The 25,866-nt window shown below is 35.8% G+C and overlaps 4 protein-coding genes and 1 pseudogene across 10 annotated transcripts; 2 read left to right on the top strand and 3 right to left on the bottom strand.

Moving 5' to 3' along the window:
- Window positions 1–45: 45 nt before the first annotated feature.
- Window positions 46–6,830, bottom strand: LOC107862021 (annotated as a pseudogene).
- A 1,068-nt stretch (window positions 6,831–7,898) lies between these two features.
- LOC107862020 (50S ribosomal protein L3-2, mitochondrial) lies at window positions 7,899–12,357 on the top strand. Its single transcript, XM_016707456.2, has 6 exons — window positions 7,899–8,009; window positions 8,108–8,426; window positions 8,997–9,206; window positions 9,673–9,777; window positions 11,231–11,344; window positions 11,875–12,357. The coding sequence occupies exons 2-6, from the start codon at window positions 8,115–8,117 to the stop codon at window positions 12,046–12,048; spliced, it is 915 nt and encodes a 304-aa protein (XP_016562942.1). The 5' UTR covers window positions 7,899–8,009; window positions 8,108–8,114; the 3' UTR covers window positions 12,049–12,357.
- A 341-nt stretch (window positions 12,358–12,698) lies between these two features.
- Window positions 12,699–14,070, top strand: LOC107862019. The gene has a single exon (XM_016707455.2). It carries the CDS (start codon window positions 13,194–13,196, stop codon window positions 13,812–13,814), a length of 621 nt encoding a protein of 206 aa, XP_016562941.2. The 5' UTR covers window positions 12,699–13,193; the 3' UTR covers window positions 13,815–14,070.
- A 350-nt stretch (window positions 14,071–14,420) lies between these two features.
- On the bottom strand, window positions 14,421–19,820 carry LOC107862018 (protein NUCLEAR FUSION DEFECTIVE 4). 6 transcript variants are annotated; one of them, XM_016707453.2, is made up of 4 exons: window positions 19,614–19,820; window positions 18,611–18,951; window positions 15,435–16,336; window positions 14,421–15,090 (listed from the first exon to the last, which is right to left on the bottom strand). In XM_016707453.2, exons 2-4 carry the CDS (start codon window positions 18,932–18,934, stop codon window positions 14,625–14,627), a joined length of 1,692 nt encoding a protein of 563 aa, XP_016562939.2. In that variant the 5' UTR covers window positions 18,935–18,951; window positions 19,614–19,820; the 3' UTR covers window positions 14,421–14,624. The 6 variants fall into 6 exon arrangements, with proteins under 6 accessions (XP_016562939.2, XP_016562937.2, XP_016562940.1 ...); XM_016707451.2 differs by lacking the exon at window positions 19,614–19,820 and adding an exon at window positions 19,294–19,571; XM_016707454.2 differs by lacking the exon at window positions 19,614–19,820 and adding an exon at window positions 19,294–19,571 and having other exon boundaries at window positions 14,421–15,010.
- A 2,199-nt stretch (window positions 19,821–22,019) lies between these two features.
- Window positions 22,020–23,018, bottom strand: LOC107862017. Of its 2 annotated transcripts, XM_047409930.1 has the most exons (2): window positions 22,907–23,018; window positions 22,020–22,831 (listed from the first exon to the last, which is right to left on the bottom strand). In XM_047409930.1, the coding sequence occupies exon 2, from the start codon at window positions 22,750–22,752 to the stop codon at window positions 22,255–22,257; it is 498 nt and encodes a 165-aa protein (XP_047265886.1). In that variant the 5' UTR covers window positions 22,753–22,831; window positions 22,907–23,018; the 3' UTR covers window positions 22,020–22,254. The 2 variants fall into 2 exon arrangements, with proteins under 2 accessions (XP_047265886.1, XP_016562936.1); XM_016707450.2 differs by having other exon boundaries at window positions 22,020–22,968.
- Between the last annotated feature and the right edge of the window lie 2,848 nt (window positions 23,019–25,866).

The following is a 25,866-nucleotide window of genomic DNA, read 5'->3' as shown; positions in this document are numbered from 1 at the left end:
TGATCAGTGAGGACAATTTAATGAAATTCATATAAGCCATATTCATCATGAAGAAGATATATTTATAACTGAAATTTATTCCAAAAATAGTGACTTTAATGCAATTGTATAATCATCAAATCTAGAATCAAACTCTCAAATAAACAAGAATAAGGAGAGTCGAAAAGCACCAAAACGGATCATCAATAGCTGCGGCCCCAGTATGTCCACTTCTTAGCAGGTTTACCCGATGCGAAGCACAATGTACCTGCAGCAGAATAAAATGACATATCAGATGATGACAATAACGCTGAGCCCCTGCAATACTCGAAATAGTAATAAACATTGTGTTTGTAAAACTAATCTTTGCTTCATTTTGTTTGATGTATTACTTCAACAAATCTGCAGGGAAATAGTACCTTCAGGCAGCTCAGGCTGGTCAAATGGAGAGCAAAGCGTCTTTGCAGCACCCATCTCCCCTTTTGTGCGTGCCTTGACATCTTTCTCAACATCCTAACAGAAAGCAATTATGGCAAATGTGAAATCAAAACCAATCTGACAACTAAATGCATCACTACAAAGCACATAAAGGAATGTGCATCAAGGATCACACGAACAAATTCATAGTATTATTGCAGAGAAAATGATTGATGATAAAAAATATGCAGCTGTCTAAAAAAGAGGATGCATCTTTTATGGGTAGCCAAGTTAGACTTCCAATTTGAAGGTACACAAAGTTAATATAAAGAGGACAATAGTTTAGAAAGTGACATGCGATTTGTCTAAAGGACAAAGCCAGAATTAGAAATCTGTTGTTATAAAATTCTTTTACATAAATAAGAGTTCTTGAAGATTGTTGAGGTGTGACCCTGGTTCATCAAAATTTAAAGGACATTCAGTTCACCAAAGACAAGAATTTGAAGGGTGTTTCAGTTAGTTCTAAAACTGACATGTATTACATATCCTTATACTAGATAATTGACTCCCTAGAAATTGATTCACTGATGGGTTGTGATAACAATCCATAAACATCATGATAAACCAACCAATCTGCGACATTTCAATATCAACTGACTTGTCAGGTGCAGAGATGTAATCCAAGAAACTTCAGTTTCCATCCTGTAAATGAAAATAAAAGATACAACTCAGATACACCACCTAGGAGTTGGACAGGAAACATACCTCCTCATCACACCAAGGAGCCAAGACCAATTTCTTTTGGACCAGTGCAACCGTAAATTCATCCCAGGTTTTTACAATCTGAACGCATGCATCTCTCTTTTGCTTGGCAACATCGAATAGATTTTGTTGGATAGTGATGAGCACATCTTTCACTTGTTCGGCGAGATTAGCCACGGGAATATCTGTTTTGGCTCCGTTGTCACGTCGAACAGCTCGCACCTGGGAGTCATATCATAACTTTGAATCAAACAACATAGGTAAATATATGCACATGTATTTTGGCTTCCACACAAATAGTTCAGGTCCACAGCACAGATTTTTCCGAGTCCATTTTAACTTTCATAAACAACCGACTACTAGAAAGAAAAAACAGAAAGTAGAATTCTTACCTGGTTATTTGCAAGGTCTTTTGGTCCTATTTCAATCCTAAGAGGAACCCCTTTCATTTCCCAATGAGAATATTTCCAGCCAGGGGAATAGTTGTCTCTCAAGTCTGCCTCAGCACGAATACCGAATTCATTCAGCTCTTTAACTGTAGTAGCACAAGCATCATAGATTCCTTGAGTATTTGCATCCTTGTATGGCACAGGAATAACAACTACTTGAGTTGATGCTACTTTAGGAGGTAAGACCAGGCCTTTGTCATCCCCGTGAACCATGATCATAACACCAATCTGTCACAGCACCAGGAAAAACAAAGAGGGGGTTAGTTTCACCTACAAAAGTATAAAAGTGAAGTGACAAAGTTGCTTAAATGGTGTTGAATTCTTACTGTTCTTGTAGTAAAGCCCCATGAGTTCTGCCAGACCATAGCCTTCTCTCCCTTCTCATTTTCAAAATTTATCTCAAATATTTTTGCAAAACTCTGCCCTAAACAATGCGAAGTTGCACCTTGGATACCACGGCCAGTATTAGGGATAAAAGCCTTGCGAAAAAAACCAAGGAGTAATGGTGAATAAATGACAGTCAGAATTTTCAAGGAAAATACTGTTAAGAACTGCAAAACAATGTGTACACAGATACAGTCTTCAATACCTCAACTGTAGTTGTATATAGTCCACCAGCGAATTTCTCAAGCTCACTTTTCTTTCCTTTACCGACTGGAACGGCTAAAAATTCTTCATAAATACGTCTATACAATTCCAAGATTTCTAGAACCTGAATCAAAGATAGTTGCAAGATCACAGTGTATGAAAACGACCACATCTATAAGCAAAAACACTATGAACTTGAACAAATAAGGGGAAAGCTGATAGCAGCAAGTCTTCTCTAGGCCAAATTAGGGCATCTCAGTTCCAAGTTATTGATTCTCAAAATAGTCCACTGATTTGCTCAGATAATTATCCAACAATAATACAAGACGACTGCAAGTGGAGAAGGGTAAGCCAAAGAGAAACATAAAGTAGTCTTAACTGATGTTTAAGCAGCACAGCAGTCTGCAGCAGGCTGAGAAATATAAATCTCAACATACTTAATTCACAAGGATAGTAATGTACCAATGTAGAAGGCAGGTTTTGCAAGTGTTGGAAAGGACAAATTCTAAACTGATCTGATAGCTGACACCAGCTCTAGGTTACATATATACATGAAAGTAACTTCTTTTTTAGTTGTTATACGAATCCCCTAATATCCTTAACTAATAGTTCATATCCGTACTGAGAATGTCCCGTAATTCACTCATGTAATTCTACTTTTTATTTACCAAAACATTCCTCATTCCTTTTTGGACAATCAAACAAAAAGATTCACTCCCTGAGGAAACTACAATCTGATCCATTCTTCATTTCAATATAACTACTCCAATTTAAATCTTCTGAATAAAAGAGCCCACTTTCTCCCATTTGAAACTGAATGATACACATTTCTAGTTTCTCTTATTTGTACCAACTTCAAATGGGACATAAAACATATGTCGATTCAAATTGTCTTTGATCTTGAAACAACAATTATTCAAGTTGACAGACGATGTGATTCATCTTTTATCTCTTAGTCCTTCCAAAGTCCTAAGTTGTTAATAACAGGTTCGAAGAAACAAATGTAAAAGCTCATAAACAGACTAATTAAAAATTGATCAATGAAGAGAAGAAAATTAGATATGCCCATCAGTAATCACCCGGAGCAGCTATAGATTGGCCCCCCAAAAAACGAAGCAATACGTCATGTTCTTCAAGTTCCTTGCTTTGGCATCAGTATCACAAAGCTAACTTGTCTTCCTAGAAGTGCCTCCTAGTTCTGTGTTGATCTAATATCTAATGTAGTTCTTCCGACGAAATTAACTCTACAAGCAAAAATAATTCCAAAATAACAAGACTAATTTGGAATCATACATGATACAACAAATATAACACAGGGAGAAAGACGAACTGGGAAATTCACTTTAAAACTATCTTACAGAGTTATTACATTGCTCTCTACATCCAATGCACTCAAGCTATGTACTTTGCCATGGTACTTAAATGAAGCTTGAGGAGAGGTTCAGTTTTTGTTTTAAACAACTTTAGTGGCCAATATGCATACTCCAATATATAACCATATACCTCTGCATCTGACTCCTCCTTTGTTGCAAAAGCAGTGTTTCTTGCCAGAGAAATTCATGACTCCTGAACAGGGAACATAAGAAAAACATTAACATAATATCTCAAATCCTCAAAGAAGTTGGGATTAAGATGTTACGGATCCATTTGGCGATAAAAACTGTTCTCTTTTCCCAGAATAATTTTTCAATTTATTTGAAAAACAATGTTTGACCATGAAAATTCCAAATCCAACTTGAAGTTGTATTCAACTACATTCAAGCGAGAACTTTGTTCCAACTATTATTTGCAAAGAGTATAACGAAACACAACACCACAAATCCCAAATAAAGTGAAAAATATTTGGAATCTACGGCCCAAGCCTAACGTAGTTTTTGTTGTATAAGCTGCAGGCATTCACTTGCAGTGAAAACACTTGAACATGCTCATAAAGGAAAGGTAAAAGCTTTTAAGACAAAAATAAACTCAAAAGAGCACCTGATGAAGGGGGTAGGGTTGCTAAACTCCCATCGCACAACATTACACCACTGGTTGAGTCTCAGGGGCAAGTCACGATGTCCTCTTATCCACTTAGAGAAATAAGGATACATTACTGTTTCGAATTGCAATAGGTACTTCCAAATCAGACTCTCCAGATTTTGTAACCCAAGCAACCTGAAGAATGACATAACAATTCACTCCCCATATTTAGTAACTGAAGTGCCTTGAAGAATTATAAGCCTTGAGCATACTTATTAAAAATTTATGGGATACATCACACAAGGGATGATACCAACTTAACACCATAAAATGATACTTACACAACAAAGTTAACCCCAAACTTAAAAACATCCAAAAGAAACTCTGGCTTCTCAGAATGATACATCACCCAAATTCTCCATTAAGGACTATCTTCGGCAATAGCAAATACTTTTGAACGATTGCAGGAAATTTCAGCAATAAAGATATAAAGATTAAATGCAGGAAAGTGAGGAAACAATTAAGTAAACATTCATGTAAGACATTATAGATGCTTCACGGGCTGAAAGAAGATAAATTACCTACAATAAACTTAATAAGTGTCAAGTCTAACCTCAGGAGCAAATCCTTCAATGTGGTCCTTTTCCTTTTGAAGAACAGCAGGGGACACAAACAGAGGAAAGTAGGCATTCTTTATCTTCATTTTCTTAATTTCAGCATTGAAAAACCCATGAACATACAGAGCTAACAATCAATCCATCTTAAATGACCTCAAACAATTAGCGGTGGGAGAAAAAGAGAATTTTCATGGTCAAGCTTACTTGCAATATCTCCCAGATGGACATTGCCCAGGGCCGTAGAATATAACAGCCAGATATGTCGTAGTACTCGATCATTTCACCACTTACAACAACCTATATTGATTGGTCAATCGGAGCAGATTGTAAGTCAAAGTTTCATATATGATGAGAAGGAACTCACACATATAAATAAAATAGAAGAAGACAAGTATTCATATAGAGGGAGCAGAATTGGATTGGGAAGGAAGGAAGTAGTAGCACATTTAGGAGGACTTTAGTCAGATGGAAATCGTATCTTTTATGCATTAAGGAGTAAAGAACTTCAAGAAAAATCTCCACCTTCTAAAATACCCAGAAGGCCCGAGAACAAAAGAAATACGAATATATTCTTTAGCAGAAGAAATTGGGAGATCCGTGAAATTGGACAAGAAATTATGGGTGAAAGGAACAAAATAATGACTAGGAAAAGGATAGAAGTTTGTTTTAAACACAATCTCCCTTTTAAAATACTAGACAAAGGAAGAAGTGAGGTAAACATTCAGAAGAAGAAGAAAATGGAAAATCTATGAAATGTGACTCGATTATAGGGAAAAAACAGAAAAAGAAAGAAGTTTAGCTAAACATAGCCCCATTCCAAACCAATTGAGCAAGTTGCCATCAAATCAAAACTTCTCGTTAAATGCTTACTGGAGGCCATTAAGCAAATGTTAGAAAAGAAAGAAATGAGGTAATTTTGAGCTTCTTGCCATTCCATCTTTATTTTTGCACCAATGCAATGTAATTGATCACAGACACATTGTCGAATACGAACATGAGCAGGTAAATACTATCAAATTTGATATCTCATATAGTTGGATCTCCTAAGCATACCTCGGAATACCACTCTCCAAAATTTTCATCCTTTTTGTAAGAGAGACCAAGACCTGACTCTTTCTTGACTTCTTTCTTTTTTCCCGCTGAAGGAAGACAAACGATGATGTATTACACAAACAAACCTAGCTAGAGCAGCAAGTCTTCTAAAAGAGATATGTTGTAGCATGATTACTTACTTTTTGGATCTTTACCAGACATAGTAGCAAGCTTCCGAATTATGGATGCACCCTACCGATAGCCAAGATATCTGCTTCATAAGTCCAATGATCAACCCGTGAAAAATTACAATTATCAGCTATTTCTCTTATTCTTATTTATTTGATCAGCACCACAAGAAGATAGCCCTCCCCCCCTCTCTCCCCCACATCCTTATTTATTTTAGAGACAGACCGAAATTTTCACATAAAAAGATGATTTTTTATTTTTTTTTCATTCTTGTAGTTCTTAGAGTTTTCAAAGTCGAATAAAAGGTGCAACATTTTGATATGCACAAAGAAACAGCTAATAGAACCGGTCTACAACATAAGCAAACAAGATTCCAACTTGAATGTCTACTATCCAAATATTAGTAAGAAGAGTTAATAGAACCACCGGTCTACAGCATAAGCAAACTAGATTCCAAATCGAATGTCAACTATCCTAATATTAGTAAAAACAAACATATACAAATGCGGGCATAAAGAGAAGCTGTAGATAAAGAAAACCAACTAAAATTACAATATAAGAGTAAAGACTTCATTTATGGGAAACCAAAACCAAAAAGAATGGAATGCTATTACCAAGAAAGCAAGAACATACATAAATTATACTCACTCCGTCCATCTGTACTTATCCAGTATTCACACACTAGTGTTGAGAGATGGGAAGCTTAATGTTTGAGCAACTTAAATTGTAGCAGGTTTAAGAGATGGTGAAACTTACATTCAAAGAGAAACAGATAATGCTACCAAAACATAGGAATAAAAAAAAGTTGGATTTAAGGAAGATAAAATGCGAGGCATCAAGACTTACCTTAGCTGAAAAGATACGAGGATTGGACCCTCTTTTGTATATATATTCATACTCCTTTGAGCATTAGCCATGATGTTACCCAATATAACTGACACTAAAATCCGGTTACAAATTGAGTTTTTACTTGTCACATTTTGACATAATACATTTTAACGTAACACACTTATTAACAAATTAATAATGAATATAATGACTTTTATCATATTATCCCTATGAATAAATACTTTGTAATAGACATTGCCTATTGAAAAATAATTTAGATAATAAGTATTAATACTAAGGATAAAATATAAAAAAAAATAATACTACTATTTTGTTGATTTATCAAAAAAGACAAATCAAAATTGCTGCAAGTAAAAGCTAAAGGATTATAAAACAAGTGAGAAGTGTATGGTGTTAGGCATCCGATCCTTGAAACTGATCAAACCAATTAAACCGCCACCATTTAGGTTTTGGTAATTAAAGTGTGTGCCGAGCAGGTATGCAAAAATCGAACCGATCGATAAATCGAATTAATAAAAATGTTATTGATTTATTATTATTGGGTAATTGGGTTAATAATTTTTTAATGGTTTTATAAAAAAAAATATTAGATTCTTATTGAGTTATTGGGTAAACCGATAACCCAACAAGAATATATATATATGTGTGTGTGTGACTTATTATATATAATATATGTGACTTATTAAATATTTCTCTTTAATTTTTGTAAATTAACAAACTTATTATTTTAATTATACAAACTCTTAATTTCTCCTAATAATATTTAGTTTAAACTTGAAGATTCTTGAAATTAAAACACATTATATAGAATTTTTTATTGCAACTAAGATTCTTTTTTTTCATGTTAGTTACTACTATTTCTATTTTATGTGTATTTTCTTATCGATTAAATCGAAAACAGGACTGTTAAGGACTAAAAACCGATAAAAAAATATCTTATTGATTTAACATATTTAAAAATAAAAAAACGATAGTATATAAAATCGAACCGAACCGACAATGCACACCCCTAGTGCCGAGTCACTCAATAAATAGTGAATTGTTGGGCCCAAAGATAAAATTGAGAGCAATAACCCTTGGGCCACAAACAGCCCAAAGTTTAGGCCCTTCCGACTTGGAGTATTCGCATTTGGCTCTCTCTCTTCAGTCACTTCTCGTCGCCGTCCAGGTAACCTTCAATTCATACCTCTGATTATGTTACTTTGTCTCTTTGACAAACAAACCAGCTTAATACATACTGCATTGGTCTAAATTCTTACTTGTCAGCTCCTCAATGGCGGCAGCATCAAGAAGCCTCATGTCCCATCTCCGGACTCTCTTATCATCCACTGTTTCAGAAACCCACTTCAGAGCATTCAGTGCTTGCAGTAGTCAAGTGGAGGAATTGAAGACTCGGGTTATTGAAGGAAAACCTGGAATCATGACTCCAAACTCCAAAAGGACTGGAGCTATTGCTATCAAATGTGGAATGACAGCTCTATGGGACAAATGGGGGGAGCGCGTTCCCATTACCATTCTTTGGTTGGATGATAATATTGTTTCCCAGGTCAAAACTCCCGAGAAAGAAGGCATTTGCGCCCTACAGGTTCCTCAATCTTGAATAAATTATGATATAATTTCTTAAAGCCTGAATCTTTGTCCCTCAATAGGGTTCTTTAAAACTGAGTTGCTTAGAAAAAGGAAATGTTTTGTTAGTGTATGCTATGCTTATCTTTAACCATCAATCTTTGTTCACCTAGGCTAGGACTGGTGGTTAGAAATCACCTAGTGTTTTTTTTGTATCTTTTGGGATTTGAACCCGAGACCTTGTGTTCTCGACCTACTTCATTGACCACTTGGCCACACCCTTGGGTGCAAGAGTTTTGTTATTCTTGTAATTTAATGCGTCATAGTAATATTGTGAGAACTTTGTGAATGTGTTTTCAAGCCTGAATAGATATTTTAATGGATTTCACACCTGAGATTGGTTGAATAAGTTCTCTATTAACCGACCAAAAATTTGTAAATGCGAGAAATTGGTTGACTTAATACAGTTACCTTCTCTCTCAACAAAAGTAGAGAAAGGAAATTGGTTGATTAATGACTTTGTGGACTGTATGGGATACTCCTTGTGTTGTGATGTGGTCTAATTGATCTTTATTATGGTGGTAGTTAGATTGGATGTGCTCACAAAAAGGAGAAGCATTTGACCAAACCTGAAGTTGGTCATTTTAGAGCACAAGGTGTGCCCATGAAGAGAAAGTTGAAGGAATTTCCTGTTACTGAAGATGCCCTTCTTCCTGTTGGAACGAGCATCAGTGTTCATCATTTTGTTCCGGGCCAGTATGTGGATGTTACTGGAATTACAAGAGGGAAAGGTTTTCAGGTGTGTAGTAATCTTAATTGTATTTGTTGTTTGATTTCTCTTACCTTTTATGGACTTCCGCACTCACTATAGGATACTAGTGATATTGTTAGGTGAGAATAACTCATATTTTGACCTCAAATAGGCGTTTGAGACCAAGTTCTCATACTTCATTGAGTTTTTCATTAACCAACCTAAGACACAGCTTGAAATTTCCAATTTTGTTGCCTATTGAGAATTTCTTAATTCTTCATGGCAGCTTTTAAATTGTAGTATCGCTTACCATCATCATATAAACTATAGGATATGAACTCTAAGAATCAGCTAATGGTAGAAATATTGTTTCATTTGTGGAACAAAATTCCACCTTTCCACTTTCGGTTCCACCTCTTATGATGCAAATTTAACTGTCAGTGTTGTTTCACTCGTGGTGGGTATATTTCATGTAATGAGCTGTACTAATGATTAGGGATTCTCATGTGTGTAGGGTGGGATGAAAAGGTGGGGATTTAGCGGTATGCCTGCATCACATGGTGCTTCATTATCCCACAGAAGTATTGGTTCTACAGGTCAAAGAGATGCTCCAGGAAAGGTATGCATTACCTTTTTCTTTGATTTTATGTAGTGAACTACAGTGCATGAGTTCTATTTTTACAATTAAACAATTTGGGACTCGCCACACACCTCGTTTGGTCTACCTTATAACTAATTGCATGTAAATTGCAAATTTCATGGTTGTTATATTATTTTAATTGTTTTAAACATGCTGTAATAACTAAATGATGCTTCAGTGAAGTGTATTACAAAAAATATTCTAGCAGTAAAATTTATAGTCATTTGGCACGGAGAAATTGCAAGACTTGTTGAGATTTCTTAACTCTGCTTTCCTCTCCCTCTCTTTATTTCCTCCACATGTAAAAATGAAATACTTTCTCATTGTTAATTTTTTGGTGGGCTGCTTACAAAAATATTATTAAAAGCTAGCGATGAAACTATGTGAAGCAAGGTGTTATCGCTTCATGGGTGAGGCCATGCTCTTAGAAGTTTGCGCTTGAAGAAATAGTGCACAAAGTGATTCCACTGAGAATCGGTTGCGTCTAAGAATCTCAACTTTGAGGAGTTGGATTAATGTCTTATGTACAATAGAAGCTAAAATTAGTTACTGAAACTGCTATATGATTTTTACTGAATTCATAGATGATTGATAATTTTGTTTGGATAATGAGCTTCCTGATAATTCATGACCATTTCGCTCCAAAGAAGCATGCACTTTTCTTCTCACTTTCACTTCAAGCTCCATGTTCCTCATAACTTTTTGCACTTTCTTCTTCTAAAAAAACTTAATCCCTTTAGCTCCCCTTTGTCAGCTGACCCTAGCCCTTTCAATTCCAAATTTGTCCAGCTATAAAATTATGGAGAAATAGAGAAACAACTAGTAAGAAACTAAATTTACCACATACAAATGCCAAACATGTTCCATCCACGATATCATGAATAGAGTTTCTCTGCCTAGAGCTTTTTAGTGGAGTTTTGGAACTTCCACGCATTTAGCATATGGTGAGCTGTTAATACAGATAACGGCTCATTTTTTAATTCAAATTTTGGGTTTTATTACATCAAGGGTGTGTTATGGAACTTACAGAATCTCCCACCCCCAAATATTTGGTGCTTGATTGGACTTACAAAAGAGTGACCGTTCTTGTGTACATTCAGTTGTTTCTTGTCTCAGTTTCTTTCCAGGTAGTTCTAATAAACATTGTGTCACTTTGAGAAGTATGGTCAGGCCCTCCAGCATGTCACGAGTTTGACCTTCATGTGTCTGAAGTATGTTCAAGAGCCTATGACATTCTAAATTAGTTGGGAGCTTCAACCTCTCATCTGGTGCAGATAACTTCATTCCCAAAGTTGCATTTGATATGCTCGACTAACTAATTTGACTAAACATTTGGTTCGATTCAAATGAATAAATGGTTTTGTATAATGCTGTTGTAGAATCTAGTTAGTATAACAAGCTTCCACTTACGTTTGTAATTTTTTCTTTAAAGGTATTTAAAGGGAAAAAGATGCCTGGGCGCATGGGTGGAGTGCAACGAACTGTTAAAAATGTTTGGGTCTACAAGATTGATCCTGCCAGAAACCTGATGTGGGTCAAAGGCCAGGCAAGATTTTGAAACCCTTCTCATTTATTTTGAACGTTAAACACGTGGATATGAGAGCTATCAGCCTGTATGCATTATTTAAAGATAAGAGTTTCTTCCTTGTGTAATCTTTCAGATGAAATTCTATGCATTCAAACTCATATTGACTAAAAAGTTGGTAACTTATCCAAAAAGAAGAGAAATATAGAGAGTTGGTAGTGTGACATTGACAATCAACATTAGCCTCCCCCCTTCCCCCTCCCCCTCCCTGGCTTTATGTGCTTTCTAATGAATATTAGCTACAAATAAAAATTACCAGCTGTCTGCAAATATATGGGAACTAGGGGGTGAGGGGTTCACTTGTCCTTCTTGGAGGTAGCAACAAATCTCAGCCTGAAGAAAGGCGTCATTTCAATCTCTTGAATGGGAACTGTAATTAAAGTGCTTTGATCTTGTAAAGTGGGTGAAAATTTTCAGTAATACGTCAGTCTTTGTGCAGTTCTATGGATAGATGACTCATATCCAGTGATCTACTGCAACTTCCTTTTCAGGTTCCCGGAGCTGAAGGTAACTTTGTGTTCATCAAAGATTCTGTGTACAAGAAACCAGATATTTCAACGCTTCCATTTCCCACTTACTTTGCCCCAGAAGGTGAAGATCAAACAGATTTAGAACCACTAGTGGCTGACCTTGGTGATACAGACCCGTTTATGGCTGCCGATTAGTTGTACGCAACCTAGCTTTGGATGATGCCATTTTTTGTCCGTTCTTTTACCTTTTTTATCTTTAAAAAGCAGTGGAAGTGATTTTACGTGGTAGTGTTTTGATTTTGTACTCTCTCGCTGATGGCATTCAAGCAGTAATTTTGAGTTGAGTTGTATAACTATATTTAGTTACTTGTTGGATAGGGTGAAGTCTTGTTACAGCATGGTTCTGGATCACATCCAGGGAAGTTTGTACATGCACAATCTGATTATGATGTTGCTGGATGAGTAGAGCTAATAAAAGAAATGTGAATGGAGAATTATAAACGATGATAGTTTGTCATTTTACTTGTATTTGCCTTCAAAGCTGTAGTTGTTTTGGTCTTAAAGAAGGTGTTTTTGACATGACATGCTGGTCCCAAAGGTGGTGTGAACACTTCAACCCAATCTTTGTGTCCTACGTTGAATGCAGCAATAGCAAAACATCAAAATTCTTCAAATAAGCTTGCTAGAAGGTTTGATTGACCGATAAATGTAGTTGAATTTGAGCGGGTCAAAATGAATCGATTAAGTAAATGAGCTAGTTAATGTTACTTGAGCTGGGTTGAGACAGACTGAGTCAAGATACACTAAATAGTGAATCATAGTCCAAAGACCCCAAAACGTCCAAACGCTAGTTAGTAATTTCTTTCTTTGTGTTTTTATAATTTGCTTAAAACTTATTTTTCAAAATGTCTAACATATCATTTTTTTTTTTAAAAAAAAAAGATTACTTCCAAGCATCCCCTCTCTCTCTCTCTCTCTCTTTCTTTCTTTCTTCATTTTCAAATGAGAAAATGACAGTTTGCAAATAAATTTTCTTATCTGGAATACTTAAGAAGTCCATAAAAAAACCATCTTGTAAGCCGTGACTGATGGAAGAAATGAACCCCACAGATAGAAATACTCACTTGTGCATATGTAACAAAAGTCTGATCAAACTTATGGACTTTCTGGTCTATTCGTCTTAATTAGTTCACGGGTCCTTCCATCTTTTGTCACTCTCAGCTTCAACTACCATCCAATTCCCACCCAAACCCCAACTCTTTTACAAAACCTCTCAAAGTCCTTAAAATTTGGCAAACTCCCAACATCTTCAAAAATCACATCACATACACTGGGACAACATGGATTGGTTTTCATGGCTCTCCAAAACTGGCCTTGACTCTTCTCTTCTTTATAACTATGCTATTATGTTTACTAACAATGAACTTGATCAAGATGATATACAATATTTCAACCATGAATTTCTCCAGAGTATGGGCATTTCCATAGCCAAACATAGGCTAGAAATCCTCAAGCTTGCTGCTAAGGAAAGGGGAAGAAGTAGTTCAAGAAATCATATCTTTTGGTTTGTTGTAGCTATCAGGCAAGCAAAGCAACATTTTGCCAAGCGCTTGAGCACGTGGACTCATCGATCAGATTCAGGTTCCCTGTTGCCTCTGAGAAATTACAGTGAAAGATGGAAAGCATCTATGTTGAAGAGGAACAAGAAGTTAACTGCAGCTAAACAAGAAAGATCAGTAATGCAGACTACTAATCAAGGAAGGTTGATGATGCTCACGAATGGAAGTCCCAATCTCATGATAGATTCTTCTGATACCTGGATTAGCAGCTCATCAAGCTCACCTACTGAGGGTTTTCGCGATGATGAAGACATGAATGGCGTTGATGGTGGAAACTGGCCAACTGTTGCTATTGAAGAGATTAAGTGGGATGCAATGTTTCAAGACTTGAAACCTACCTAAGTTGATCAAACTCTCTACATATACATAATTTATCCTCATGTTTTTCCTTCTAGATACCTTAGACTTTCAAAAAGTGTTTTTGGGAATTGTTGCATCATATTTTTCTGAACTCATTGTCTATAAGCAGCAGAATGCAGTGTTTTTAACTTTTACCATACTGAACTTCATATCCAATACGGCTATTATGGTGATTGGTGACATACAAATTCTGTTCAAATAATTATTTCTCAAAAAGCATCATGCTAATCAAACCCTAGCACATTGTTTTCCTTTCAGGCAGTTAGTTACCAATGCAAATTTATCAGTAAGTTCACTTTGACAATAATGAGCTGTGTGTTAAGGACTTGCAGTGCAATCTCTGGCTCTGTCTCTTCACCTCATTTATAAGGTGGAAATGGAATCTATATGGTTAGTACCTCTTTTTTGTTTAAATATCTAGTAACTATAGTCCACTGACCTGACTAATCATGATTCGAGCAGGATAGATATTATCCATTCCCACCTTGATTAGCACTCTAAGAAGCTCTTGCTAAGAATAAGAAGCTAATACTATATCACTACATTTTCGGAATCAGCCAACAACATTTCATTAATGAACAATAGAAATTTGCAGGCGATTCAATGCATAGTATTTATTTCCTGATATAGAAGCATCAAGCTGTTCCCCAAATGAACATTAGAAAATCAACACTAGTAAATTTTACTTGGACATTAACCATTCTTTCAAACTTTTGGTTATACCCGGAGGAACATGATGATATACATATATAATATATACATACATATAAATGCAAAAGGCAACAATGTCAATCAGTGATCAGAAGCCTGGGCCAAACGGAAAGAACCTGCAGCATACAACATCTGGTAAACTGGTCTAACTCTGACGGTCAAGATCATGCTCAAGAACGCACCAAAGGCAGAAACTCCTGCTAAAACCAGGAACGTGAGCCTAAAGCAATTTGGGCCCAGACAGTGCAATCCTTGTTGCTTTCCTGCCTCCATGTCATAGACATAACCAGCCAGTAGACCAGAAAACAGAAGCGCTCCTATTGGATTGCCAAGCTGCATGAAGTTGAATATTATGCCAAAATGTTTCAAGCCAAAGAGTTCGGAGGCAGTTGGAATCATTACACCAAACTGAACACCGAAGCAAATCCCTAGCAATGCTGTCGCAGCATAGAGAGTACCACTCAGAGCTGAAGCATAAAGAAGGAATGTCATAATCATGATGATTTGTGCTAGCATCATCCAAAATGTTCGTGGTATTGTTTTTGACCTGTAATGGATATGACAGAAGTGTATAATTGTCCGTCACAACTAAGCGACAGGGCAATCATCAATTGAAATCATTCTTGAACTCACACATTTAAGCACTTAAGTAATGCATTATCAATTATAAGAATTAGGAGCTAGAAACCATGTAGATGGATAGAATTATAGATATTAATAGTATCAATAAGAAATGTCAAATATACGAAACCATTTTCGAGTTTTTTCTACAATTGAAAGCATTTTAGTCCCTTGCCCCCAGCCAGGTGAGTGAGAGAGGGAATTTCAGCACACCCTTACCCTCTTTCTTGGGAAACAAAGAAAACTGGAGGGAATATACCAGATTATTACCTCACAAAGTGTTCCGAAACAACACCTGCCCCAAGACGGCCCAAAAAGTTGCAAAAACTGAACAAACTGAGTAATATCGTTGTATCATTTACACCTAGTGCAACGCCAATCTGTGCTAAATTATTAAGAACAGTTACACCAGAACCAACACCGAGGAAGTATGCGAGCCACAGAAGCCAGAAGTCAGCTTTAATAACAGCTTCACGAAATTTGAAGTCTTCGCCTCTTCTAGGTTTCCTTTTCTTCTTCACTGCACCCTCACCCACAGCCAGCAGCATGTCCACCTCAGAAACATCTTCACCTTCATGAAAGCTCCCAAGGTCTACTTCTGATGACATTGGAGTTAATAAGGCCGCCGTTTGGCTGGAACTGACCTCTTCTTCAGTCAAATCATTTGAGGAACCATCTAATTTTCCAGATCTCTTGAGACGAGATGGAAAGAGTGTCATCTTCAAGGGAATTGCTAAAGGAGACATCAAGAAAACAACCATTACTCCAACAAGTATATAGGAGATGGAACTTCTTAGAGATAGCATGTTCTTCAAAATTGTTGTAGTGAGAAGATAAACTGCAAGCAATAGACTTGCTGCTTGAGTGAAAAGAAAATGGACATGTTCAGAAGAATCCTCTCCAGAAGCTGGTGTGCAAGCCCGTATAAAATACATCATGGCCAAACAGATGGTCGGAACTCCCAATGTTAGAAACAGCAATAAATCTGAAGCTGAATTATTAAGAACCATGGCGAAGATCTCTGTGAAAACTGCACCACTCAAGCCAACATAGCCTTTCAGTATGCCAGCAACAGTGCCTCTACTGAGAGGGAAGTTCCTCATATTGGTGACAAGTACTGCTGTGCCCATCCATGCACTGCTGTTTGTAGCAACTACCAGTGCGAGAAAAAGCTGGCATTCAATCAGAAATCGACAGAGAAAACTATGAGAACAAGTTCGTCCGTAAAACACAAATCCTCAAACTATGTTATAAAACTCTTAAAAAACATAAAAAACATCAATTGTGAAATTATGTCAATGGAAGTCATACCCCAAATACTTAAAATAAAACATATCAAAGATGTCACCAGAATAAAGCAATGACATTGCATTTTGATCGGAGCGAAGACCATGTAGAACATCTCTCTCTTCTCAACAGGTGGTCAGAGTCATTGAGTCGAACAAGGATTAGAAACTAATGAAGTGATTACAAACAGATACTTCTTTCTCAAGTTCCCTCTTGGAAATACCAAAAGAGAAATACATCTTAAAGCAACTCCTGATATGCAAACTTGCAACTGAGCAAGCTTGAAATGATCAAGTCATTTTTTGGCTAGATGAAAAGTAGAACCAAGACACTAAAGAATAAAAAATTAGAACCTGAAGAAAAGAATTGCACTTTAGTACACATATAAGTGAGAAAGCCCCACAGCGGAAACTTGTCAAATTTATCCACATATAATGCTAGTAATACCTAGAGCTTGATCGCTTCAAAGCATAGCTTGAGAAATATAAGGGTTTGAAGGAGACTCTAGATAGACAAGGTGACAAAGAGCCAGGGTGCAAAATCTAGGAAGAGGTGCACCAATGACAAAACTTCCGGAAGAAAAAGAAAAGAGCGACTTATTCTGCTTGTATGCAATGACCTAAAACTGTTATGGAGGAAACTAAGGATAATTACTCCTCCACGAATACTGATAGTTATGGAAAAGAAAAGAAAAATAGGGGAATTGCTAGATTTTTAGAGTAAAATTGGAAGCACGGGAAAGTTAACAGAACCTTTAGATGCATTTTGCAGATATATTTACTATCTATGATTTTACTCACTATCTACCGCTGCATCAAATTCTTGTAACAAGGCTAACTAAATATGAGAAATAATGTTAAAAGAAAGATCAGCAGATGCTGATATCCGATGTTTCACTTCATAGTTCCACTCTTGTGCCAGAAAGATTCACATGATAGAGTTAGCTCGGCAATTAAAGCAGAAGGAAGCAGGGGGAATAACTTGGAAGTTCATCAAGGTCCGTGCAAGAAACATTACATCCACAGCAGCATTTGATCAGATAGGGTAAGCACAAATAAAGGAGAAACTATACAACAAGATCTAGCATGTGCTACTTTTTCTTTAAACAACTTTTAAATGCAATAATGACGAGATGTGATGAATATAAGCAATACATTCTGTGAAGGTTAATCAGCCAAACTCTAGAAACCGTAATCTCAGGCAAGAAATGGGCCTCTATAAGGTTGAGATCTTTGCACTTACATTCACGGATATTAACATCTTATTCGTTAGAATCTCTAGAGTTCGAAAAGATTACTGCAGAAGTACTAAAATAATCAAAATGACAAGCCTACAAGAAATGGTTGGTATTTCCATTTTCCTCCAATTATTTCTCAACTAGACGTCTATTCCAGTCTAAACAATGAAAAAAGATCTAATCCAAGCTAAAGTTATAGTTTACTGGACGTGAATTCATACACTAGGGATAAACAGAAGAATTCATGTCACATGTGTGTACTCAGGTCACAACCCCCCTTGCAATCAAAGCACGTGGTTTTGGGATTTAAAGCTACAATATGAAAAGCTAAATGCAGAGTCCACATTCCAGTAATTAAAGATACGTTTCGGTTTTTTATGAGTTGAGTTAAGATACAAATGCTCAAAGAAATGAATTTATGTCTAATCCAATGGCACATTTGATTATGATGGGCAGCTCAATCTCATGACTTTAAACTAGATGTAAGAACAGTACCACAAATTGAACATATTATCCCCAGTATCAGCATTCACGATAACTTAGTGTTTCTATATCAGAACAGTAGTTCATAATTCCACAGCTTTAGGAGTCTAAACCTGAAATCAATTAGAGTACAATCATTCTCCCACCCATCCCACCACACCCCCTACTTAAAAAAAAAAACATACCAAGTGTATTCCGACAAGTGAGGTCTGCGGAGTGCAGAGTGTACGCAGACCTTACCCTACCTCGTGGAGATAGAGAGGGTGTTTTTGAAAAACCCTCAGCTCAAGTAACACATAATAAGGCAGTTTAAACAACAGAAGGTAGAACAAGGCATAGCAAATAATACATAACAAACAATAGATAAATAATCGGAGGAAGATCACAGAACTTAAACTGGAAAAAGAAAGAGAGAAAGCAAAAGAAATCAAGAACTCACAACCCAGTACGGCAAGGAGAGCACAGTTTGGCTGATAGCAAGCCAAAGAACACCATAGCCAAAAAAAGAAAGGCAAACACCAAGAAGCAAAATAACCCAAGGTGGGAACTTGTTGCAAGCTATGCCAGGCAGAATCCCAACATTCTCCCCAATATCATTTGCCACTCCAATAATAGTAAGCTGCTGCTGACTAAAACCCAACACTGATTTCAAAGCAGGGGAATATAGTGGGAAAGTATAAGCATTACCAGCTGCTATCTGTACCCAAACAGCAGCAGCAAGACCTACCCATGGTGGTCTGCTTCCTTCTTTTAGTACAGCCATTCTTGAAACTACAAAATCTGCATCCAAAATATGAAAAGATCAAATCTTTTTGAGTCCAAACTAAGCAGGAACAACTTGAAAAAGACCAACAGGTATAACGTGTTTTCCAAGTAAACGTTTGATGTTCCTTTTACGAAGAAGCCTAAAGGTTTTCCTGTCTTGTTTAGGAGTTGGTTATTACGCCTCTTGGGACCACAATAAAGAAGGGAAAGTCAACTGTTGCCTCCAGTGCAAGGTAGTATTCCAAGGAAGCTAGCATAGCAATAGGGAACTATGGTAGAGGACAAGACAGTGTAATAACGTGGACAAATTCGATCTCAAAACTTTTTAGGCAACTCCATGGAGTCCAGAAGTTGTACCTTTTACTGAGATTCGATGGCATAAATATCAAATATCAAAAGGTTCACCAACCTTTGAACCCGCCGAAGTTATGAAGAACAACACTACATAAAAAAAACTTCTTCGTGATGTGGACAACGCCAAACACATATTCCTACTTCATAGTGTCTGTATAAATATAACTTTTATACTATCACGTCATCTTTATTTATTGTAGAAGGTAAATATCAGCGAAAATTACAAAGAGAAAGTACTCCATTATTTCATTACATGAATGCATCAGGGCAATTAAAAAGACCCCTCAAAACTAGTAAACTCAAGTTAAAAGTAAGGGCAATACCTAAGTATTACTACTACCCAACAACATTCCTGTTTCCTTGCTTTAATTATTATCTTGACAAATCTCTACATCTTTTTAAATGTTTCACTAGAAAGTTACACCAGTTGAAAACAGTGGATGTTCTAGTTATCACCACTAGCACTAAAAGAGAGCACAATATATCAAATTAATTCACCCCATACTCCAGTTATAATTAAATTAAACTTTACTATTACTGGTCACATGAGGAATGTAAGGCTTCAATTATATGTTACTATTACGTAAGGGAAAATTGTTGGAACAAACCTATGGGCTGTTATTCATGTCGCTGGGATTTCATGGACCATTGGTCTTTGGGCTGAGACCCCAAAATTATACAAGGTAATATGAAGTATGGGCCCATTTCTCCATTTTGCCGCACCACTATGAGATGAGCACAAAAAAATTTTTTTGTGGATAGAAAAAAAGATTGTTATTTAAACAGGGAGCTAATCCTGTTGGCTCTGTTATTACAAAAGTACTTGTTTCGGATGAGCTAGGTAGAGTCCCAACATCTATAGTATTTACAACCTGATTAGTGCTAGGAGGAGGAGGAGGAGTAGGCATAGTCTTACATTACACATAGTAGTTGAGTGATCCGACAAGGTATTCACTCTTCGTTCTAGATATTAAATCTCCCTTCTTGTCCGAATTCAAAATGGATACCGGAGATTCCCAAAAAAACAATATGAAATACAAAGTTGTACTGATACTATTATTATTTTGTAAAGTAGTGGAGCATTTATTTGATAATAATTCTTAACAATGGAAGAATCATTACGCCTTCGAAGTTGAAAAGAAAGAGTGTTTACATTGTCTTTGTCTCCTCCCATGCACTGCTCTAACGTTTACGTGTCAATACTTCATCATTTAAAAGTATTTTTCATTACATCTTCGTTTCACTCCTATGTTACTCAGACTTCACTTCTGAGATCACACACTAGTTAGCGCCAACTGCCAATAAGTCTTAAATTGCACCCCCCGTTATTAGCTATAAGGACCAATTGAATAATGAATAATATACTACTACTGTATAATTAATCCAAAAGTATCTAATCTCATGTATAGTCATTTAAGTAATGAGGAACAATGCAAGAAGATGTCAGTAAAGCATATATTGAGGAGCCTACTATTTCTTGTACCAGCTCCATCAAACACGGCTAACCATCCACGTGCTTCCTCATACCCCAAATTTTATAATTATATAGTTTAACTTACCACATAATTTGAGAAATACTAAGAATTTTTTAAAAAAAGTTTTATAATCTAAAATAAATTATAAATAAAATTAATATTTCTTTAAAATTACAACTACTTTTAAATATAGAAACATGTTAATTTTGTTGAGACTTTTTGAAACGTACTAAAAATCAAACTGAGTCAAATAAATTACTACAGAAAATATTAATCTTTTATGAAAAAATATACTAACATTTGGAATGGCAGTTGAAATAATCAATTTTAGGTCTCTTTAATTTTAGACTTGCCAACGCTGCCTTCGGTGTAATTTGTTCGATTTAAATTAAAGAAAGGACCCGACCCCACTCGCCCACATAACATTTCTCTTTCTTTGGCATCATTTTGCCAATGAAGTCTAATCTAACACACCTTTGAAATCTTGGTTTAAAAGTCTAACTAAGCAGAAGAAATTTAATTTCTTTGCCCCACAGAGTCACTTTTTTAATCTTCTCTTTCCCTTCTGGCATGTTGGAAAACATATTGAATCTTCCAAGTAGTACTCTTTAGTGGGAAAAATTTCACTTTTTCATTCACTTGGTAGGAGTAGGAGGGCTTTTTTGGGAATAAATTGGCTGATTATATTGTTTCGCTTTTACTGTAGAGCTGAAAAGTTTCAATTTTTTTTGTTGGTCCATCTGTACTACTTTGGGTCATTGATCAAATCACCAAGAGGTCACACTGTCATGATCCACAGGCCAGAGATTCCCAAGGAAAAATTCAAACCTGTAAAAAAACGCCATGAAGTACAATATATTAGCATCAACAGCAGTTGTTAAGAGGCACATTAATCACCAAAAAATGAACTAACAACCAACTAACCAAAAATAAACCTCCAAATAGGTAAAAATCAAATGGCACCAAATATAGGCAGTTGCACTGAAATTGAAATTCTAATAGACAACCATCCACTACAAAAGATGCAAAAGGGAAAAAAAAAAAGCTATCGTAAGTAACCTCGAATCTTTGATAATGCGAAACTGCCTCCAGGTGGGGCGCCTTGGATTCCCCAAAAATGGTGTGCATTTTCGGAAGATCTAACACATCTAAACACGGAAACATTTTTGAAGCAACGTAGAAAAAATACAAATCACAATTTGGAACTCCAGAAGATAATTGTAACGCAGGTTTTTAGAAACTCGATGCTTAATATGATGCAATTAAAACTTTATATATTGTACTATGATATATTGAAAGCTGTATATGACAGAAAAAAAAAATACAAAATTTTTGGGGTTGGGGAGGTTTTCGCCTGAAAACTACTAAAACGCATAAGGCCCTTTCCCCGAGTGAGTCATCTCATCCCTGAGTTGATCCACTCGCAAGTCGCAACTGCAAAAGCGCTAAATCTGAAACTGTACATGAAAACGATTCACAAATTCGTAAGTTATTCGGCCTTGGACATGACGGAGAGCCGGCTAGGTCGTGGCTGAAAATCGTCTCTTCGTCTGAGATGATGAGACGATGGACGGATCAAAGCAGCAAGCGCTCTTTTGACGAGGTCACCTTCAACCGTTCCGATACGGACAAGCGAGTTCGTCATGGCCGATCTCCGCATATTCAGATGATAACTCGATCGATACGACGAATTTGAATGACTTCTATTTTGGCCAACGTTCTTATGAAGACTGCAACGGAATGAACCTGGATGTGTAGTGGGTGAGCACATGCAAGTCTTCTTCTGATTCGACGGTAAAGCTCTGCTATTCTGCTTCTGTTGATGAGGGTAAACTGAAATCGAACGGCCGGCGGAGGCAGAAAAGCGTACATTTGGCGATGGGGAAACGGATCGGCGAAGATTGACCCGGGTTGGGGATGTGGATCGGGTCATTATATCGGAGTCCCTGTTGGAAAAACTGGAAAAAGTCGATGAAGTTGAAGACATTGAGTACGAACAGAACCGACCCGAAGGTGAAGTGGATCGTTGAAAATGTTGATGAAAACTTGAACTATGATGTTTGCTTCTAGAAGAAGAAGGCTCCATTGTTAGAAAAGGTAATTTTGATAAATAAAAAGGAAGAAAATAACGGAAATAATACCTTGAAAGTGCCGTTTAGCTCTCTAATTCGGCAAACCTAAGTAGAAACGAAGGTGACGATTTTATAGGAGAATGGGAAGGGGATGGCAAGATGGTAATATGTTGGGGTTTGAGGGACAGTGAGGTCAAGTGGAGCAGGGTGAATATGTTGGGATGGGTGGGGGCTAGGGTTTTCCAATGGGTCAAACGGTAAATTAACAAAAAGCTATGGGCTGTGGGCACTTCGATGGCAACGCTCACCAGCGTATTGACGTGACAATAAAGCGGTGATAATGACGCGCTATAATTAATGGGTTTTATGGTGTGTTTATTTCTCCTTCGTTGTTGATTCAATATATTAAAATTTTTATACTATAGTAATTTTATTTAATCAGTTTGAAAAATTCAAAAATAATTCAACTTATGTGTTTATTTTACCTCTTCGAATATTTCTGAAATGGGAGGAAGTAGATCGCGCTTTATACTCTCTCTAGTTTATATTAATCGAATTGTTAAAACATGACATATCTCTAAAGAAAAAAATTTAAGAACGTAAATAATAGATTATTTTTCATTATTATTTTTAAATTATTATCCTAGAATATGTGAAACACTTAAGAATTTCATTAAATGAAAAAATAAATATTCAAAACTAAATTCAATAGTTCTTTTGAACATTGAAAAATTCACTTATTTACATTAAGATTACTTATAAAATGGATTAGAGGAAGTATTTATTGATTTAATTTTGGTTTATAAGACTTAGGCTACATTTGTTTTTTTAAAATTCAGACGTCTGAATTTGAGTGCTCATCTGAATGATTAAGATATTGTCTCTAGATCTGAAAATTGAATGATTAAGACTGTTTATTTTTCAACATCTGAATGTGTAAAAAAAAAAATTGTATACATAAGAAAAAAAATTCAAATAAAAAATTAATTATATATTAAAAAAGTATGTAATGTAATAAAATAAAATTATTAGTATTTGATTGAGAAAAAACATTTATGTTTATTAGTGATAGTGGAGATGACTTATAATGGTGTTTGCGGTAACAATGATTAATGTTAGTGATTAATATTGTTGGTGGTGATAATTGTGATAGCTGGTATTGTAGTGACTGTTATGATGGTGGCGATTGATGGTAGTGGTGGTTGTTGTGATGTGACGTTGCTTGATGTTAGTAGTTTAAGGTATTGATTATGTTGGCTGAAACATAAATGCATGATGATTGACGATGTATTGGTGTTAGTTGAAGATTTTATTTGTTGTGATGTGGAGATGGTTGTTAGTAGAGATAAATTGTGGCGATGGTATTGGTTGAAGTAGTGGTGGAGGTGGCATTACTAATAACAATGCTGGTAGCGGCCAAAGAATGTGTAGAGGTTGTGATGTATTAGTAGTGATGCTAATTGTGATAGATGAGTTGGTTGGTAATGGGGATTGGCCGCTAGTGGTTGCTGATTGTGTTGTTGTTGACGGCAGTGGTGGTGGTGAATATAATTAGAATAAAAGAGGTAGTGGATGTGGTAGCGGTTGACAATTATGGTTAGTAGAAGTATTTTTTATCGATGGTGGTTGTGATGGTGGAGGTGGTTGGTGGTGGTGGGTGGTGGTTGACAATGGTGACGGTGACAGAGGTGGTTAGTGATGGTAACTGTTGATTATGAATAGAATGGTGAATATTATCCAACACCAGGATATCTCTTCAGACCTATTAAGACTTGGTTTTAAATCTGAATGATTAACACCTATTCAGACCTATTAAGAGTTAAAACCTTAATAAAAGTAAATACATTTAATGGTCTGAAGTCTGAACCATTCAGATTCTGACCTCCATTAAGTGCAAACAAATGAGGTCTTAGGCAGATAAACCAATATCTTTACCAATACGAAATAGTGGTAAAATCTGCACATAATCTATCCTGCTTCAGAGTTCAGACCCCACTTTGAAGAATTTTTAATTAAATATATTATTATTATATTTTATTTTACTTTAATTATTAAATGATATTCCCTTTCTTTTAAAATAAATAAATTATTGAGTTATTTTTTAATATTCAAAATAAATGAATTATTCATTTTTTAAGAGATTTTAGAAATTTTTTACAATTTTATCCTTTTATTGTGTGAGGTTCTTAAGTATTTCATATTTTCTAGAAGAGCAAATTTAAGAATAATTAAAAGAGTAATAGTAAAAGTAATCTATAATTTATGTCTTAATTTTATTTTTAAAGAGTATGTCATAACTTCTACCCCAATAATTCAATTATTCTATAATTGCATTTTGTGGTGCACGTTAGAGGAATGGGAGGTGGGCATGGAAAAGATTAGGGCGCCGAATGTGGGGCAATATGTTTGTATGATTGACACGTACCCCAATGCCTTTGTTGCTGTCCGAAATCGATGGAGGGAAGTTGCAAGAATAATAATCCAACTATATTTGTCTTCACTTCTCTTACTGACGGTTTTGTCCTTAATGTCGGGCTCCTATTTACTCTTTAAGCCCCATCATGTTAAGGGCTTTCTTGTCTTCGGAATAAGAACGAGGAAATGCTATCCAGGTGTCCATATATCAATTATTAATTGTATTATTTGGAGCTTAAATAGTGAATTAGAATATTGATTTTGTTAATTTTGAGTCCTAAAAATCACATTAGAAAGGTTACTTACTACTAGTCTACTACTGTTAAACAGTACTCCGTTCCATTTTACATGACATCGATTTGATCGGACATGAAATTTAAGAAATAAGAAAAGATTTTGTGATGTTGATCAAATTGTTCTTTATTTAAAAATATATTACTATTATTTTTAATTAAGTGGAATCAATAAACATAAAAATAAAATTATGTTTTTTAATAATTATCAAATAAAAAAATGATGATATTTCTTTTTCGGGGACGGACCAAAAAGGAGATAACGGAGAAAGTATATTTTAAGAAGTGGGTTTAATTTTGACAGTAATTTTTGTTGCAAGT

This window comes from Capsicum annuum, chromosome 3, assembly GCF_002878395.1.
Source record: "Capsicum annuum cultivar UCD-10X-F1 chromosome 3, UCD10Xv1.1, whole genome shotgun sequence".
Lineage (NCBI taxonomy): Eukaryota > Viridiplantae > Streptophyta > Magnoliopsida > Solanales > Solanaceae > Capsicum > Capsicum annuum.
The sequence above is the reverse complement of the archived record's forward strand: the minus strand, read 5'-3'. Positions and strand labels throughout refer to the sequence as shown.

Bases quoted from the DNA above. Each gene is read 5' to 3' on its own strand.
- LOC107862018 (XM_016707453.2), bottom strand. From the start codon at position 18,934: ATGGCTGTACTAAAAGAAGGAAGCAGACCACCATGGGTAGGTCTTGCT. The intron at 16,337-18,610 runs GTGAGTTCTTGA...ATTGAATGCCAG, and splicing joins TCTCCTTGCCGTACTGGGTT to CTTTTTCTCGCACTGGTAGT. The intron at 15,091-15,434 runs GTAATAATCTGG...TATCCATTACAG, and splicing joins GTTTCGGAACACTTTGTGAG to GTCAAAAACAATACCACGAA.
- LOC107862017 (XM_016707450.2), bottom strand. From the start codon at position 22,851: ATGGAGCCTTCTTCTTCTAGAAGCAAACATCATAGTTCAAGTTTTCAT.
- LOC107862019 (XM_016707455.2), top strand. From the start codon at position 13,194: ATGGATTGGTTTTCATGGCTCTCCAAAACTGGCCTTGACTCTTCTCTT.
- LOC107862020 (XM_016707456.2), top strand. From the start codon at position 8,115: ATGGCGGCAGCATCAAGAAGCCTCATGTCCCATCTCCGGACTCTCTTA. The intron at 9,207-9,672 runs GTGTGTAGTAAT...TCATGTGTGTAG, and splicing joins CAAGAGGGAAAGGTTTTCAG to GGTGGGATGAAAAGGTGGGG. The intron at 9,778-11,230 runs GTATGCATTACC...TTTTCTTTAAAG, and splicing joins AAAGAGATGCTCCAGGAAAG to GTATTTAAAGGGAAAAAGAT.